Raw genomic sequence first — 17875 nt, 5'->3', positions numbered from 1 at the left:
GCTTCCTTAAAAGCAGAAACTTGATGTCAGATGGCTGTAATTGTGTTCAGTTAACAGACTGGTCCCCAAGATCTGCCTCAATAACATTTACCACAGTCACTGGGGATAAACCAGCTGTTGATGGTCAGCAACAACCTCTAATAAAATCGAACAATGTGAGTAATAAGTAACATTACAGATCACTTTTGCTGTTTAGCAAGGGGCTGTTTAGATGAGGCGTCTTTTGTGTGCAAAATTCATTATTTTCAGTTGAGACACACGCCAAGCACACTTGCAACCAAAGGCGACGCTGTTGCAACACACGTTCATTGCAATGCTCCAGTTTCTTCAGGCACATGTGTAATGGAATGATGGAAAAATATTAACTTTTGCAAATGTATTAAGTGCACCACTGGTCATGTGACAAAAATTAATCAGTCATCTCTACAGGACTTGTGTCACCCTTTTTAACAATGTCCAGTTGAAAGGTAAGTGACAACAGGTGCAACAGTAGTGTAACCTCCCAACCGCATTGGATAAAAGGATGAAAGTGGCATGGCTGGCATTTTCTATGTGTTTTTAGCCCCTCATTAGTAATGTAACTTAAAGTAATGTAAGACACTGATTTTGAAAGCTGCACACAGTCACTATGCTTGGCGGTTGTTTGTCAAGAACTAGGTCTAGCACATAACTCTACCTTAATCCACAAACTGCATTTTTTATTTCTGTTTATATATGGATCAAACAAATGAAAATTAGACAGTGTCAGTTTGTGTTTTTTTCTTATGCTTAGAGTCTTTATGCTAAGCTAGGCTAACCACATCCTGTTTCCAGCTCCATCTCTGACACAGACATAAGCTTAATATCAAGCTGGTCATCTGACAAGAATGAAGTGACTGGGCCCTATTTTCATGGTACAAGGTGCAGAGAAGCAAACAGGTGGGAAGTTCATTCAAATGAGGGAGCACAAAAAGAGTTGCTGGTATTTTAGTGGAAAATTTGTCAGACTGCACTGAGATTAGACATCTCATCCATGTCTCCTTTCTGCACAACATCTCTTGGTCTGGTGATTATATCAGCTAGAGCAAAGTAAATGCCTGGAGTAAACTTAACACTGTCCAACCAGTTGATGTGTTTAACTTGGCATCAAAATGAATATCTAATGTGGGTAAAGCAGGAGATTCAATTCAAATCTAAAACTGGGGCTGGAAGCACATCTACTCTGATGGTTCACATGCACAGAATTTAATTTTACAGCAATGTATGATTACTGCAAAGGTTAGTAGTAGTTGTGATTTATTTCAAATAAATAACAATGAGGCATTAAATCAGAAGTTATCACAGTAACACCGCCTCAGCTGAAATGTCTGTAGAAATTTCACTCTTTACAATTCACTCACTCACTCAGACAGCAGCTGGTTGAAGTCACTGTTCACAATGATCACTATTCCTTCTATGATCCAAAAGACAGACTCATATCCACTGAAAGAGGAAAAGATAAAACTGAAAAGTATTAAGATGTTTGGTCATGAACTTAAGATGTAAAAAAGATGAAATGCATATCCTATTAATTTTTTCTGTTTCTGGCAGCTCTACTCTCCTTTACTCTTCTGTTCTTCACTCCTTTCTGCTTTCTCTTTTTTCTCTCCTCTCTCCTCTTTTCTTTCTCACTCCCCTCATCATCATATACATATGTAAAAGCTAAATAACATATTAATCATCCTCATTCTGTCCACTCTTTTTCTCCATTCCTTCTTTCCCACTGCCCCTCAATCTTTGCCCTCCTATTGTTGTCTGGGTCAAGGAGTTTTCCTTTTCTATTTCTGTGGTGGAACATTAGGCTGTGCCGACGTAGTTTCAATTGAGCAAACCTGTCATTAATCTTATCAGGGTTTATGGGATATCGCTTATCGGCTTATTGCTGGCATATTGCTACCCCTTACTGTCAGGAGAGGTACTGCATAACAATGCACAGAAATGGCTCCACAGTCCACACAGACGAGACTAGCATTGGCTGACACGGTGTTAGTGGTTGTACTAATGCAAACTCTGGCTCTCTGTACTGACAAAGTTTCAGGTTTATTTAGCCCTTCCCCCATCCCCACAAGTTGACAGCATTGGTTCCTTATACCCTTTTTCCACTGTCAGTTGAGTTTCTCTTTCTGTTCAAACAGAGGACACACACAGCTGCAAGGAGTGATGTCATCACTGCACTTAGAGCACACACAGAAGCAATGGAGGAAGAGTGAGCTGCTAGCAGCCCTGCAAAACTGGTAAAAGCCTGTTAAAGTGTCTGAGCCTCTGTATGAGATGTTTTGAGCTTTCAATCTGGTGTGAATGCTGATTGGACCCCTTTTCATTGATGACAAAAACCTGATGTTAACGGGTCTTAGCAGGGTTTTTGACAAGTGGAAAAGGGGCTTTAGTTTTATGACATATGAATCCCTGGCTGTCTGAATCTGTTGAGACTGTCATTGGTTCACTTCAGTTCCAATGTGGAAATACTCAGCCATGGCTCCAACACATGGCGTCTTATGTGTTATAACAGTGCAAATGCTGCTGTGTCACATTTATATGATGAGTATTATATAATATTTGATATGAATATTTCTGGGATGAGATTGGTGGTTTTTGATTAATATAGTCTTGTAAAAGACCTCATGAACACATTTCATTGTTGACTTCTATCATCACCCCATACCATCTACCACTGGCTGCAGATTGGAGCTACTGTGTGCTCTGATGGTGAACCATTCTGGAGCAGCTTCTTTCCATTTGTTGAACTGTTGTTACCACGTGTCACTGTGATAGGTCACTGATGTGACTGGCTGAGACTGTATCTGTTCATCACCACACCCTCTGAGCTTTGAGCCATTTCAACCAGCCGTTTTACACTTGCTGCTGCATCTGCATGTACCAAAACAACAGGTGGAGACGCCCACGTGTTGAACTATTCCCTCAAACTATCTTTAATCATTGTTAAATGTTTGTTGCTACTTGGTACTCCAATGCTGAATACAATAGAGGTTTGTCACATAAAAACAACACAGGCTATTTTGTTTGATACATTTATGGTTCATAACTTTAATAAAAGTAAATTATTTCATATTTAAACAATGCCGTAAAAATGCTCATCATTATAAAAATTGTTAAGACTGATTTCTGGATTTTGCATCTTCACCTTTTCTCACTTTACACTTTCTACATATTGTGACACATTCATCTTCAGCATCATGTCACTAACAAGTGCTTCTTATTCCCAGACTCTAACTACCTCAACATGCTTACTGTTTGCTTAATGTGCCAGAGGTCAGGGGAATCAGCTACAATGGTAAAGCAACAAAATGGACTCCCAGCTCATAAGCTTGGGAGGAGTTCAAGCTGTTTGGCTTAATGTTTCCGTACTCACCAAAGCTATAGCTGAGGTTTCAGAATGCAGCAACATCACTAAAAACAGGGCCAGTGAGGTGATGCACACGAGCAGTCAGACACAGTCATAGAGTTGTAAATAAGCTGATATTAGCCTCCAATTTAGTGCAAAACAGAAAACGAGAAAAACCCATGTGCTCTGTTAATCAAAGCTGAAGTAGGATGTCAGTCTAAACTTAAATAAAGATAAATATTTCAAACAGAGAGTTTGATTTATAATTATATTATTATCCCCCTTTTCCTCTTCAAAACATGTTTGACTCATCTGGGGATTTGTTTCTCTCCGGCCTGATTATTTGACCAATCATGTTTCTTCATCTGTTGGATCATTTTTAGCTGTGTTTCTACATTCCAAGATCTCAACACCTTTAGCCATGTGCAGCCTGCAAGCCTTTCAAAATCTCTGAGATGCTGTGCTGCTCAGACCAAAAGATATTCTGTGTTGCAGACTGTTGACATGTTGATGCATGGACACACTATCTCCAAAAATCTCATTGTCTGCAGCAGCCCTTCCTTTGTTTTGTTACTGAGGTTCTGCAGAAGGCTTTATACTCCTTCCAAACTGCTTGTTGGATGGTTGGATAACTTTAAAGTTATAATGAATCTTTGGTTCCCCAAGAACCTTAAATACTAAATTTGGGTTGAAATCAAGAGCAAGAGTTTGAATCTGTCAGTGTCTGCTTTGGTACATTGGTATAGTTTAGATATTTTCTACTCTTTGCTATGGACACATTCTAATACATTGAATACCTCAGTACTGAGGTTTGATACCCAGCCCCTCCACCAACTTCACAACTCATAATCAAAAAAGTTCAACTTCCTCCTTCCTTCTTCTTCTTCTTCTTCTTCTTCTTCTTCTTCTTCTTCTTTGTCTTCTTCTTCAGTATTTTCTTCCTTTGTCTTGGTCATCTTCCAGCTGAGAGTCCATTCACTCTGTGGCATACCGTCTTCTTCATGCATCAGCCCCATGTCTCTCTGACTCCGGTGCTCGGTGGAGAAACACATCACCTCATCCTCATCCGGTTTCTTCCAGCGACAAATCCTCCACGACTCTCTCCAGGCCCGCCACTCCTCCTCTGCTTCGTTCTCCTCATCTTCAATTTCATTTTCATCTCCTGCTCTGTGAGGTACTGCCACCATCCACGACTGCTTCCAGGAGGAGAAGGAGGTGTTGAGTTTATGGAACTGCAGGTGGAGCGGGACGTTGGGTTTGCATTTGACTCGTTTACACAACTTCTTTCCCTCTTTTTCTTCTGCTACTTTGTCGTCGTCCTCCATCTTGTCCTCTGCGCTGGCTATCTCAACGTGATCACTTTCCTTCTTCTTATCCTCAACTTCATCATCCTCCTCATTGTTGTCCTCCTCTTTTTTGCGTCCTTCCTCTTTGTCTATCATATTGACTTCTTCATCCTCCTCTTCATCCACTTCTTCAGCACACTCTTCCTCTTCTTCTTCCTCCTCCTCTATCTCTTTCTCATCTTCCTCATCCTCATTATCTTCATCTTCATCCTTTTCATCCTCTTCATTTTTCACCTCATCTTCTTTGTCCTCCTTCTCATCTACTTCTGCATCCTCCTCCTCCTCCCCTTCATCTGTTTCTTTGTCCTCCACCTCCTCATCTTCCTTATGTTTGTCTTCTTTGTCCTCCTCCTCCTTGTGTACTTCATCCTTATCCTCTTTATCATTCTCTTCTTGCTCTTTGCCTAGTTCTTTATCTTCATCTTCCTCATCTACTTCTTCATCCCCCTCCTCCTCTTCATCTGCTTGTTTGTCCTCCCCCTCCTTGTCTACATCTTTTTTCTTTTCCTCATTTTCTTCATCCCTCAGCTCCTTGTCTTCTTCATCCTCCTCTTCCTTTTCATTTTCTATTTTTTCCTCCTCATCCTCCTCCTCATCCTCCTCTTCCTTTTCATCTGCCATTTTTTCCTCCTCATCCTCCTTTTCCTTCTCCTCCCTCACTTCCTTTTTATTTGCTATTTTATCCTCCTTCTCCTTCTCCTCCTCCTCTTCCTCCTCATTTGCTATTTTTTCCTCATCTTCCTCTTCCTCCTCCTCTTCCTCCTCTTCCTTTTCATTTGCAATTTTTTCCTTCTCCTCTTGTACTTCTTCATCCTCTTCCTCCACCTCAGCTTCTCTGTCCTCCTCCTCCTCCTCCTCCTCCTCCTCCTCTTCCTCATCCTCCTCACCATTCTTGTTCATGTTTTTGTCTTCCTCCTGCTTGTGTACTTGTTGGTCCCTGTCTTCTTCAGATGCGTCCTTCTCTTCCTCTACATCCTCTTCCTCCTCATCTTCATCCCTACATCCCTCCTCCTTATGCACATCGTCTTCATCCTTACCATTTATTTCTTCCTCCTCTTCCTCCTTGCCCTCATGTACTTTTTTGTCTTTCTCCTCCTCATCAGTTTCTTTGCCCTCCTCTCTCTCCTCTTCTTCCTCCTTCTCTTCATGTATTTCCATGTCCTTCTCACTAACCTCTTCATCCTCCTCCTCTTCCTCCTCCTCCTCCTCTTCTACTCCTTCATCCTCTTCATCTTCATTGTTAATATCTTTGTCTACCTTCTCCTCATGTACTTCATCCTTCTCTTCCTTGTGTACGTCTTTGTATTCTTCCTCCTCCTCCTCCTCCTCCTCCTCATCTACTCCTTCATCCTCCTCCTCCTCTTCTTCCTCCTCCTCCTCTTCCTCCTCCTCCTCCTCCTCCCCTGTGTCATTCATCTCCTCCTCTTCTTCCTCTAGTTCATCCTCTTCTGGTTGGATCCATCTTTTAGGAGTCCTCCAGGCCTCCGTCCACTCTGTGCTGTCTGTGTTCTCGTTGTCCAACTGTGACATGAGGAAGAGGTTTCTGGTTTTACGTCTCCTCATCATCATGTCGCTGTGTTGATGATGGGACTCCAGTGAAGCCTTGCACCACCTGTGGATACAGTTGTAGTTTGAGTTTTAGTTTGATCAGATGAGTTTGATAAACAGTAAAAAATCTGAGCACACACATTGTTTAAACACATCTCACAGCCTTCATTAAAGACAGAGGGACCTTGAATGTGTCAAAACAAATGACATTAATCTCTCTCAATGGAAAAATTCCCACTATATGACAGTGAAATGGTAAAATGAAGCATCGCTGGAGGGAGCTGACTGGTTTTTGTTTTGAACATCCAGTGGGATGTAGGATATTGTGAGGTTTTAAACTGTAGTACGCCCTACACCGACCTATTATTGATGTATGACATTGCTTGGGATATATCATTAATGAAAGAAAATATGAGATGCCAACTGTCATGTTTCATTTCACCTAGAAAATTGATGCAGACCAAGTGTAATTGTGTGTCAGTTAATAAACATTTTTACAACTTAGTTTTATGTTGTCACAAATGCTATGATGACAATATGTTACTTAGTTAAGCACCAATTTAAGCGCCTATAGGCCAATACAGGGAAAACAAGTTTCTTTTAACCCTACCTTTAACCATGTTCTTATTTTAACCCAATTCATGATCTTTTCTCTCCATAACCAAGTAGTTTTTGTGTCAAACCTTAACCACAGAGGTGTCAGATCAACAGTGATTTGTGAGGCACAGACGTGTGATGTGTCTACGAGTTGTTTTGGAGGCAGTTAGAAACAATGTGATGACATTTGATATAAGCTTATTACAGATATATCAGTGTCACAGTATACCGTCTGTAACAATACAAGTGTAGTGCAGCCCACCAGTAGTTTGTCCACCAGAGAGCAGTGACAGGTTTATTTTTCAATTTTTCTTATAAGAGATCCTTATCCTTATTGAAATATGTTTATGTTTTTAAAAGCATTAGGTTTTAAAGTTAGAGTTAAGTCCAGCCTCTGAAGTCTAATCTACCTGTTTCTAACTCCACTAAGCACTTTAACACTGTAATTCAAATGTTCTGTACTGGAGTGGACATTTGTGTCATGGAATTTATTCCTTTCAACTAATGTACTGTATGTCATTAAATTAAATTTGAGAATAATTGTTAATATAAACATGTTATTAACATTAATTCACATAAACATGAACATAAACTTCAAATGTAGTCTTATGACACATTTTATAAGAAATGAACGCCAAAAAGTCCTCATAAAAACAATGCAGTTATTGTACAGAAGTATACTGAGAAACATCTGTGACTGTAATAAAAAAGATGGCATAGAGGGTTTAATATGTTCACACAAAATGCCAAATCATTTTGTAGATTAAATTATACAAAATTAGTAATGTGATACTAATGTTTGGTGATAAGAGGATAGGGAGAGGGATTACAGTTAATGCAGTTCATCTCTGCAGCATCATACATGGCCAAATAATGATGTTTATTATGTCATAGGATGATTCATTAATGATTCATTAATTAACAATCCCTGGTTACTTTTGTGTTGCTCTCTAATTACAAGAAATAACAAAGTGATCCTGAAAAAAGAAATCTAATGTTTTTCTTGTACTCAACAGATTCCATGAAAAGACCAAACCCAACAATATCCTATTAACAAGTAAAGTGTGTGTATCCACACCCTGATTCATCTGACTCCTCTGAGTTGTCCAGAAACTATTAAAACACACCAGTGACCCTCACTCTTGGACTGAGTGACATTTTCTTCATTACCATGAACACACAGTGTAGTTTATTATAACTGAGTCCCACATCCTGCTATAAGTATTCAGTGGAGCCCCAAAGGGATTAATTAACAGAAAATAGTATCAACAACAAATGCACTATTTCCACCTGTTTGAGTAACATTTGATAAAAGTTACAGTGAACAGTGAACAGTGTCCAGCTGTTCCAGGAAATGAATGAGCTATATGTTTATGAGATGTACAGCTCCAGTAGGGGCCTGCGGGTTGAGTGCCAAAGAAAGGAGAGGGGATTCAGAAGTAATGAGAGTTGGATTAATATGTTGATTTTGATGTTTTCATGGGATTAGAAAAATCACCAGCGTAATTGTATTGTGTATAGCATTAGGTATGGTACACTGAAGTACTCTGCAGTCTACCTGATCTGTTGCCTGTATCCCCAGCAGGACCTCCAGTTCCTCTCACGTTCTTTGTCTTCATCTGGAGGAGCTGCAGAAAGCAGCCAGGAGTCACTCCAATCAGGCAGGAACACATCATTTATCCACATCATCCCTGAGGTGTCGCTGCTCAAGAAGCTTGCAGTTAGTGTCTCGTCATCTGTGGTCTCGTTTGCTTCAAGTTCTGCCCCAGACAGTTTCCATGACTCCTCCCAACCTGCAGGCTCCTCCTATTTGATGATCACAACACACATTTTTACTCATAGTCATAAAAACTCCTGGTTGACTCAGTGGCCATGTAGCATCTGGCCTCTAAATGGAAATACAGCTTGTATCAGAAAAAATAAAATGAAATAAGAAAACAACAAGAAAGTACCCCCACCTGCTCCTCTAGTTGCTGTAATTCATCAGACTTGTCACTGAGGGTTTGTGGGTAATCAGGCCAGATATAATCCCAGTTCTTTTTCTGCTGTCTGAAGGCAAAGTTCATAATCTTCCACGTCCCGGCCCAGACAGGAAGAGAATATTCTTCTAACTTATCTTTGCCGTCTATTTTCCTGTCAAACAAAATCTCCCACTGGAATTGTGCCTCCTCAGAGAGCTCCAAATAGCCCCGACCCCTCACCTGGAAACAAGAACAATGACGACAAAAGATGCTTTACAAATTGTTACTTTGTAGCTATCTCATAGTTCTCTGTCTTCTCCTGTGGCCTGATGAGGTCATGGATGAATGAGTTGGAGACAGATTTATTTTCCAGTGGTTTGTACAACAGATGATAGGCAGCTCTTCTCTTCACACAAACATCAACACACACCCTTCATCATTCTGACTGCAACTACTGCTACTGCTTTTCTTTTCAGATTTTCCAAACTCAAAATTCAAACTCAAGATCAACTAACGTCCTAGTTCTACACTAGATAATATTTCCATTACTTTGCATGTATAGTATTGAATCTGTCGGATGCTCAGACTGGTTATTGTCAGTTGTCTGCAGATTAAATATGCCTGAGAAATTATTGTCCCATGATGCAGTTTCCTTTTTTGGAAAGAAATTGTTGCTGTATCTCCAAATTGAGCAAGTTTGACTTTTTCACATAAAGGGAGGATTTAGTGGTCCTTTATGGTCTCCTACTTCTCAAGCTAATTCTGTTAGTTGAGAAATGCATTGTCACTGAAAACAGGGCTGTTTTTCTTAGCTCATGGAAAGTTCATGTTTTGGAGATACATGGTTTTCATGGAACAGCTGTAACATTTCATATTATATTTGTATAATCTAAAGTCAAACTTCGACTGATATCTAATGGTGCACAGTTACCTGTAAGTGCTTTAGCTGTAGCTGGTGAATGCTAACGAAGTTATGAAAAATGATAAGCTGCTGAAATTGTGGATGAATATGGGTTTGCCAGACCACTGGAGAATACAACCTGCTGCAGGCATTGTTGCACTGCAACGTTTTTTGTGCAGTGGAATCTGGATCTGTTGTTCTTGCTTTATGCTAGGCCCCATAATTTCAGTGAAGGAAAACCATTATGCTACAGTGGATGGTGATATTTCAGTGTGCTTCCAACCTTGGGGTAATAGTTTATAAAGAAATGGTCTTCCTAGTTTGGTGAGAAAGAACTTGACAGAGACCTGACGTCAACCCCTTGCTACTACTGAATGATGTACTGAGACATACCTTATCACCTAATATCAGGGGTCGACCTCACTAATAGCTGATCCGCCTGTGCTATTCCAGTCCCAGAGACCATACTTCTGTCATACATCGCATCGCCTTGTTATCATCCACCCACTTTATGAGGAATGCGACTGGCCCTGGAGAGAATCTCCACAAAGCAAAATATTTGTAATGTGGCCACAGTTCAGTTTCATGATCTGAGTTTTGTCTGTAAATGCCTGCAAAGCACTGACATCCCACCCATTGTACAGGTGAGGCTTGCACACAAACTTCCACTGTCAATAAACATATCAACAGCCCTGGTCCTTATAAGCTAAATGAGCCATCCTTCTTGGCTGCAACCCCTCCTTGTGTATTATTGTGACCTTCAAAATTTATTTGTATCTCATTCTTCTAATGGGGTAAGAGACTAACGAGTTAACTCCCGTAAAGTCAGAGAGATGAATGAAATCATTTGGTTTTATTAAATCCTAAATTAAGGTTGCTCTGGGTAAATCTTTGTTGTTTTACTTAATCTATTCAGCCTTTGTGCTATGAGGCTCTTAACTCACAGATGTCACTGATTGGTTGGATTACTGTTATGTAATGAGCTATCATATTTGATAACTTTAGTTTTCAAATGAAACGTACTTTGTAACAATTTCCTCTAGCTGAACCTAAATTCTACATTAAGTCCATCATAAATCTTTAATTCAGTTGTTCTGTCATCAAATAAAAACAGCCCTTGTTATTCTGAATGAGAATGATGACAAAGAATGATGAAGTCATACAAAAGTACTTTTTGATGTGGAATTGTTTTTTAACAAGAGAAATCGACAGAGAGATTGCCCCTGAACCAAAATATGTTAATTGTGCAGAGAGCTGTGGGTTGACAAACAACCCCTTGTCTCAACAACCTTTCCAGTGTGTTCTGATGAGATGCGAGAAGGGAAATTTTGTCCATTAGCCACGCCATAGACTCTGAGGAGTTGTCCCCAAATGAGAGACTAACATGATTCTATTGTGGCTTAATGGGAGCAAATCCCTGCAGCAAGATTGCAAAATCTTGTTGAAAGTTGTCCCTGAAGAGTTCAGGCTGCTCTCCTGTCAGATTTATACCCGCAGTGTTGGAATCAACTATCACAATGGCTGCAATGTTAGTGTGTCCACATTCTTTTGAAGCGCAGCTTCTCTCATATCTCATCAAGCCAACACACATCCCCCCTGACTTGCACAGGATTTTGCCCAAAACATGGCTGCAGCCCTCTGAAAACAGGTTTTAATATGTTTTAATATGAAGACGTAGGTGTGTGTCAGTCTCAGTACCTGTTTCCATGAATGACTCCATTCATTAGCAGGAGATGTAAGTTCAGCCTCTGATCGGTACACCTGTGGTTTGTACTTCCTGTTGTTAGTCAGCTCGATGGTTGTGAATCCTGGGATTCTGGTTTTGGACTCCTTGGCCCTCAGGAAAAGATACTTTGGAGGTTTCAGGCTCATCCAGGACTCTTTCCAGCACAGCCTAAACACATCGACTTCTACTTTGCGTTTCAGCCTGCGAGGTTTGGGAGAAGCTGTCCTCCTGGCAGGGGGTGGGGGTGGCGGAGGCTCAGGTTTGGCTTTGGGAGGAGGAGGGACGATTTTGAATTTAATTTTCGGCTTGTTTTTTTCTGCTTCATCTATGCCACTGGTCGCCTTCCTGAAGTCAGACACTTGACTTTGAGCAACAAGTGACCAGTGATAATTCCACTTTGAGAAAAGTCTGCAGATACATAAACAAACAACAAAAATCAATCACTACATTGTTAGAATGAGTATAATGTATAGTGAATGAAATGCATTAGAAGTGATTAGAAGTGTGTTTTATCTTCACAAGAACAAAGGGTTGGCAGGTTGAAATTGTCTGGCCCGACACTTGTATAAAAAGTCCTCAAATAATGGTTATCTCGATTATTTCAAGAGTCAAACCAGCTTCATAAGGCCATAGCTCTTGTGTTACACACTGAGGTTTAGATGCATTACTTGTACATTCTTGTGTACGCTTGTGTTTATTACTATTTTCACTTAAAAATTATGAGATAAAGATCATGAAATTATGAGATAGATTTCTGTAAATGATAAGTCTGAACTAAGCCGAGACAAAATTATGAGATGCCGGAATCATAATAGACACAGGTGGAACTAATGCTGTGATGGCCCCATTCCATTTAGATGCCTCGCTCACTGACATGCTTAGTTCCATCTGTACTTTCACTACTGTGACAAATTAAATGTTTGCTGTGAAAAAAACTATTAGATGTTTGGAATTGCAGTCTACTTAGTGCTGTTGTGGAGCATTTATTGTTTAAATGGAATTTAAAGTAGCATTCTGGAAGATCCCTGTGTCATGATCTTTGTCAACACCCAGACGACACGTGTTTAATTGCAGGTTTGTTTTTGAACCACACTAACTTGGTTTAGTGACAAGTGTTCCTTGTGTTTTTTTTGCAAGTCAGTTCATAAAACTGTAAATTCTATATCATTTCATCAGTGGGTGACAGACTCAACCACCATTGTGTCACCTTATTTGACAGTAGATAGTGGCTTAAAATGCACTCATGAATGAAAATCTTTGAGCTTGCTACTTTAAATAAAGGATAATAAACAAATGTTAGGTGACAGTCTGAATTCTGAATCTGAAATTAATACACTATAAAGTGCCCTCAAAAATGTTTACAAAGGAGGTAGAAAAGTCATGTCATGCTACTGCTAACAAACCTGAACAAGTGGTAGCTGGTCTGTGGTGTTAGCTAGCCAGGAAGGTAAACATGGTTTGGGGATTATCTTGCCCTCAAATGATCTTCCTTGTAATAACAGGCTTTGCAATCACATAATAACCATTGGAAGAATGAGTGACAGGAAAACCCTAGAACCTTTCAGCCAGTTCAGTTTTAGTTTTTGTGATGACTATAGCCACAGCTTAGCTGTAGCCTACTTCCATGGTCTGTACTGTATGAGAAGATAAATGTGTACAATGCTAAAATTATCTTCACTGTTTGAACTGTTGCCTTATGGTTATAAAATCATTTATTCTCACACTTTGACTGAGTTCTTTTCTTTCCATTCAGCCTCTTGTTTGCATTGGTCTGCAATGCTCTGAGCTCTCTTCTCCCATTGGTCTCTCAGCTTCCCATTGCTGAATGACCTCTGCTCTTCTTTTTTGGACAACATCTTGTTGCCTAGGAGACACACAAAAATAAGCAATAAACAACAGTAACATGTCACTTGGTGCAATATCTCCATTGTCCATTAAATTTCTCAGTGGTTGTATGTGGTGTGTTCAAGTGCTGATGAAGAATATCCGGACATCAGATACTTGAGTGATGTTGGAAAACAAACAAGAAGCAAACCTAGAAGAGAAGAATGTGAATTTAGAAGCTTCATTTAACACATAGGATGCTGTTTATCAACAGATCAGATTTTCATAGTCAAAACTTTCTCGAGCACAGGAACTATGTATGTGTGTCAACAACAAAAGCTTAGAGAGAGCACAAACCAAATTCTCAGCACTACTCAGTCTGCAAGTCAACGTTCGAGAGCAGGCAAGGTTTGTAACTGAGTGAGCAACAGGGATTCTTACACCTGTAATGATCAGTTCTGCTTGCGCTCACTTTGGGCAGTCCGACTGGGAGCAGAGCATCACCTGTTCAGTTTGACCAGGAAGTGAAGGGTCATGCTGTGAGACCCTTCCTTCTACATTCAAAATAAAAGCTGGAACAGTGGAATTTATTGATCAGCAGAAAGAGCAGGTTTTGGTGTCTGTATCATCTTTAAATTGCAAATGATCTGACTCTAAATAACTGACAAATGAGTAATATCATGGAAAATAATCATGGATGATAATTCCTAGAAATGAGTTGTGCACTCAAATCTATTTGTGCTCTTATAAATCCATGTTAACTTGCAAACTGAGTAGCTTGTGCTCAAAATTTGGTTTGTGCTCCCTCAAGTCTTCTGTCATGGATACACTTCTGTAATGAGCTCAAAAAACCAAGGGTGCACTCATTGTTGTTCTGAAGTTGTCAACAGTGAGGTAAATCATCCCCACAGGTATTGATTCTCCTAAAGGTCAATCAGTGGCTTCATTTCCTTTTACCACAATATAAGAATCAACCTGTAGAGATGTCAGATATCTTTAAGTGATTCATCAACACAGACAGATGAACTTTTGGTCCACTTCTCAGTTTAAGACTGACTTATCAAACTGTGACACAAGACAATCGGCGTCACTCTATAATTAAACACTGCAAAGCAACTTGTGTCAAGGAGCAACAACACTGAGAAAACCCTGCTGCACTGTGATTTCACTTCACTACAGTTATATAGAAAACATCAACATTTTATTCACACAGAAATTCTGTTGTCAAGTTAAAGCAAACACACTATTCATCAACTAAGCTTGAAATAAATAAATGTCAGATTCTCCTGGAATGCACCAAAAGGTTTCTCCATTCAAATGTACCGTCATGAGAGGAAAACAAAACTCTGATTATCTTTCTCTGTTTCAGTCTCTATTTTCAGAGAGATGAAGTGAAACCAGTGAAAATGAATCTAAAACCTGATGGAGGACTGGAAAATGATATATGGTTAAAGGTATAATATGTAACTTATTATGTCTACACTGAAATGTCTAAAAATGACTAGACCCTTGGTTGATATCTGGAACTTAAGTTATCAGAGAAATAACAGAGGTCACATACTGTGCATTTAACTGGTTGAACTATACTAAACATTTTGCTCTTTAAATTGTTAATATAACAGAATTTCTGATAACAAGCCACAGAATCAGTCACAGACTTTAATCCCTGTCTGTCTAGACAGTGGACTCTGGTACTTAGCAGTTTCTGTGTTCATAAATTAGGCTGACTTATCCAAATGATGATAACTTAAAATTAGAAGATTAGCTCAGGCGTCCTCCATTAGACATTAGACGAATCCCTAATGGAAACAGCTGAAGATCAAGTAACAGAACCCATCATCTGAAGTGTTTCTTACAGAAACACAACCCTATCTACTACAAATTACATTTACTCTATATAAAACTCATTTGCAACAGAAAATAAGCTTTGAAGGAAACACAACTGCAACTGGATTGAAAATGTTGAAGCTTATGGAAGAGGATAAGGGCCACATGCCACAGTCCTGTTCTTTGTGCACCTACCATCCACCTCAACCACCTCCTGGTGGAACTCAGAAAAGTAGTGCTTCATACATTCAAAAAAAACATTGCATGTAATCATAATCCAGCCATTTACTTTTTACTGTTGCAGAAAAGATAACATGACTATACCTTCTGTTGCTTTGTCTTTGCCACAGAACAAGTGGCCAAGCTAACCAGGCTACAGTCAGTAGCCCCAAAAAGTTTAGCACACACCCTCGTGCTGTGTTATTTTATCTTTTGGTTGATGCCTGTAGGACACACTGGACAGGATAGAAGAATTAGTAGCCAGCATTTTTTCATCTGAGGGATGAACATGATAACATTGAGCTGAGAGTTGGGAGAAGCGTTGAGATGTGCTACCTGCAAGGATGTGTCAAGACACTGTAGAAAACAGAAGGTGCAGGTGCTCTCACACACATCACATGCCACCAGTGCATATGGTCCTGGGCTGCCTTCAACAGTCACTTGACCCTGTTTGCACATTGCAGTGCCCCCTCCAGAGTCTTTGGCCTTTCCATAGCTTAGCACAAAGACTGCTAACTCTGTTCCTTCAAACTAAAGAGAATACTATTGACTCTTTTAAAACACTCAATCCAAACTAGGACTGTAAAAATTTCAGCCATTTACAAATTCAGGTGCAATTCATTGAGAGAGATCAATAAACCAGTCCTGACTTACCTGATATCTTTCTGTCTTTTCTCACTGCCGATTGTTTACATCCTCTGCTGTATCCAGTAAGTGTCGATGCTACAGAATGTGACCACTGTCTGTCTGCCTCTGGGCCTGTCTGTCTCTAGTCTTTACGGTAGTGAAGTAGGTAGGCTACCTGTCTCTCTCCGTCTATCTCTCTGTCTCTTTGCTTGTGTCTGTCTACGTTCTGTTTCTCTACTTGTTCTGTTTACCAGCTGGCACTGTTGCACTGCTCTGTGCTGAGCAGGTTTCCCTCTTTGCTATTTTTACATCATACGTTAACAGATCCAGAGCTGAAGCTCTAAATTTAGTGTCGGGCAATGTGAAGCAATGCCAAACACGAGAGGAGCAGCCGGCAGCATGGAAATGTAGAGAAGTGACACGGAATGAATGAAAACACTGAGGTGAAATCAATCTTTATTCAACAGGTGCAGCAACAATAACAACCAGGACAGCATGTCTAAGCCAATCAGAAACCAGTGCAGTGAGCTAACCAGACTGAAACACAGCAGTGACATACATTACCATGACAAGATGCTGCTCCACCTCCAGACAACTCTCTCACTGCCTGGCAAACAGCCAATCACAGTGGATAATGTAAAGCACTTCTCAGTGCAGAGATGCAGGCGCCTAGGATCCCTGCAGTAAAAGTCACTACATTTTCTACACAATCACTGTAGTTACGCACATAAAACACAGGAAAGTAGACCTCAAGTGTAAAAATAGAAGCACGTCTGCGCCATCAGATGCATGTCAAACACTTTCTGCTATATGTCATGCTGAAACAGCAGTTAGAGCATCTTTATTTTCTGAAATGCAACATATTTCCAAGTTCAATGGAATATGTGAGAGCGAATTAAAGGGAATTCCTCAGAATTGATTGGATCTCTCTGCATGCCTTTGTGACCCTTGTCTTCAGATCTGTCTGCTTGTCACTGCAAAGCACAAGTTAACAGTCAAATGCAATATTACATAATAGGCGGGGCAGCAGGCCTTCCTAAATCACATTTGATTGGATATATTTTTGTACACCCTTGAGTTCCAGATGAGTCATCATAAAATATTTAAATACATTTTTAATATGTACTTTGGACATAATAATGAACAATTTACACAGAGACAGTGTATCCTGATGAGGTGCACATGGAAACATTATATGTGCTAAACATGTTAGCAATGTTAGCTATTACAGGTATGTTAGTATTTCACTCAAATCACCACTGTGTGCAGGTGCAGCCTCACGGAGCTGCTAAGATGGCTGTAACCAATTAGTCTTATTAGGACAATACATAAATACTCAATCATTCATCACAAGGGTGATTTTCTATAGCATTTAATCTCCTGATTGTTATTAGCACTGCTATTTTTGCCTCTACATGCAATGTTTTTTATTCACATGGATGTTACCCATGATGTTACCATGAAGACAGTGAGGGCTAAAATATTCCTTCCTTTAACTTTTGCAATATTAATGTACCAGCTACTTCTCTTTCCCCTTTGCTGATTTTGAATAGAACAGACTGTATATATATATATATATATATATATATATATATATATATATATATATTAGGGTTGTGAGTGAAAGATAAACCGATGCGACCGGATATTCGGTTCAACAAGTGAGAGATACGGCTGCATCGGTAGCAGCCTCCTCAATCGATACGAATTATCAATGAATTCCTAGATGAATCGGTTATAGAGTCATGGATCGGGTATCGCGAGACTTTGAATCGGTTGGCAGCATTACACACGCGCCAGGTCTCTAAAACAACGCGAGAGCTGAGGCTGCCCGTGAAACGCCGTAGCTGCCTAGCTGGTATTAGCATGAGTGATAAACAAGGGATGGCTCGGAAAATGGAGGAGGTGGAGAACGAAAGCGTCAGCCTGACCGAAGAT

The 17875-nt window shown here is 40.0% G+C and overlaps 1 protein-coding gene across 2 annotated transcripts; it reads right to left on the bottom strand.

Annotated features, from left to right (window-relative positions):
* Window positions 1–10: 10 nt before the first annotated feature.
* LOC139611630 (caldesmon-like) lies at window positions 11–17513 on the bottom strand. Of its 2 annotated transcripts, XM_071466460.1 has the most exons (6): window positions 15965–17513; window positions 13163–13304; window positions 11413–11848; window positions 8811–9053; window positions 8411–8658; window positions 11–6319 (listed from the first exon to the last, which is right to left on the bottom strand). In XM_071466460.1, exons 2-6 carry the CDS (start codon window positions 13294–13296, stop codon window positions 4198–4200), a joined length of 3183 nt encoding a protein of 1060 aa, XP_071322561.1. In that variant the 5' UTR covers window positions 13297–13304; window positions 15965–17513; the 3' UTR covers window positions 11–4197. The 2 variants fall into 2 exon arrangements, with proteins under 2 accessions (XP_071322561.1, XP_071322560.1); XM_071466459.1 differs by lacking the exon at window positions 15965–17513 and having other exon boundaries at window positions 13163–13368.
* Window positions 17514–17875: the final 362 nt, after the last annotated feature.

This window comes from Trachinotus anak, unplaced genomic scaffold, assembly GCF_046630095.1.
Source record: "Trachinotus anak isolate AG129_WGS33_773 ecotype Australia unplaced genomic scaffold, CSIRO_AGI_Tana_v1 ptg000028l, whole genome shotgun sequence".
NCBI classification, from domain to species: Eukaryota; Metazoa; Chordata; class Actinopteri; order Carangiformes; family Carangidae; genus Trachinotus; species Trachinotus anak.
The sequence above is the reverse complement of the archived record's forward strand: the minus strand, read 5'-3'. Positions and strand labels throughout refer to the sequence as shown.

Excerpts from the sequence above, each read along its gene's own strand:
- LOC139611630 (XM_071466459.1), bottom strand. The coding sequence starts at position 13,368 with ATGGAGATATTGCACCAAGTGACATGTTACTGTTGTTTATTGCTTATT. Across the intron at positions 8,659-8,810 it reads TACAGCAACTAGAGGAGCAG|GAGGAGCCTGCAGGTTGGGA; the intron begins GTGGGGGTACTT and ends ATCATCAAATAG. Across the intron at positions 6,320-8,410 it reads GGATACAGGCAACAGATCAG|GTGGTGCAAGGCTTCACTGG; the intron begins GTAGACTGCAGA and ends CTGTATCCACAG.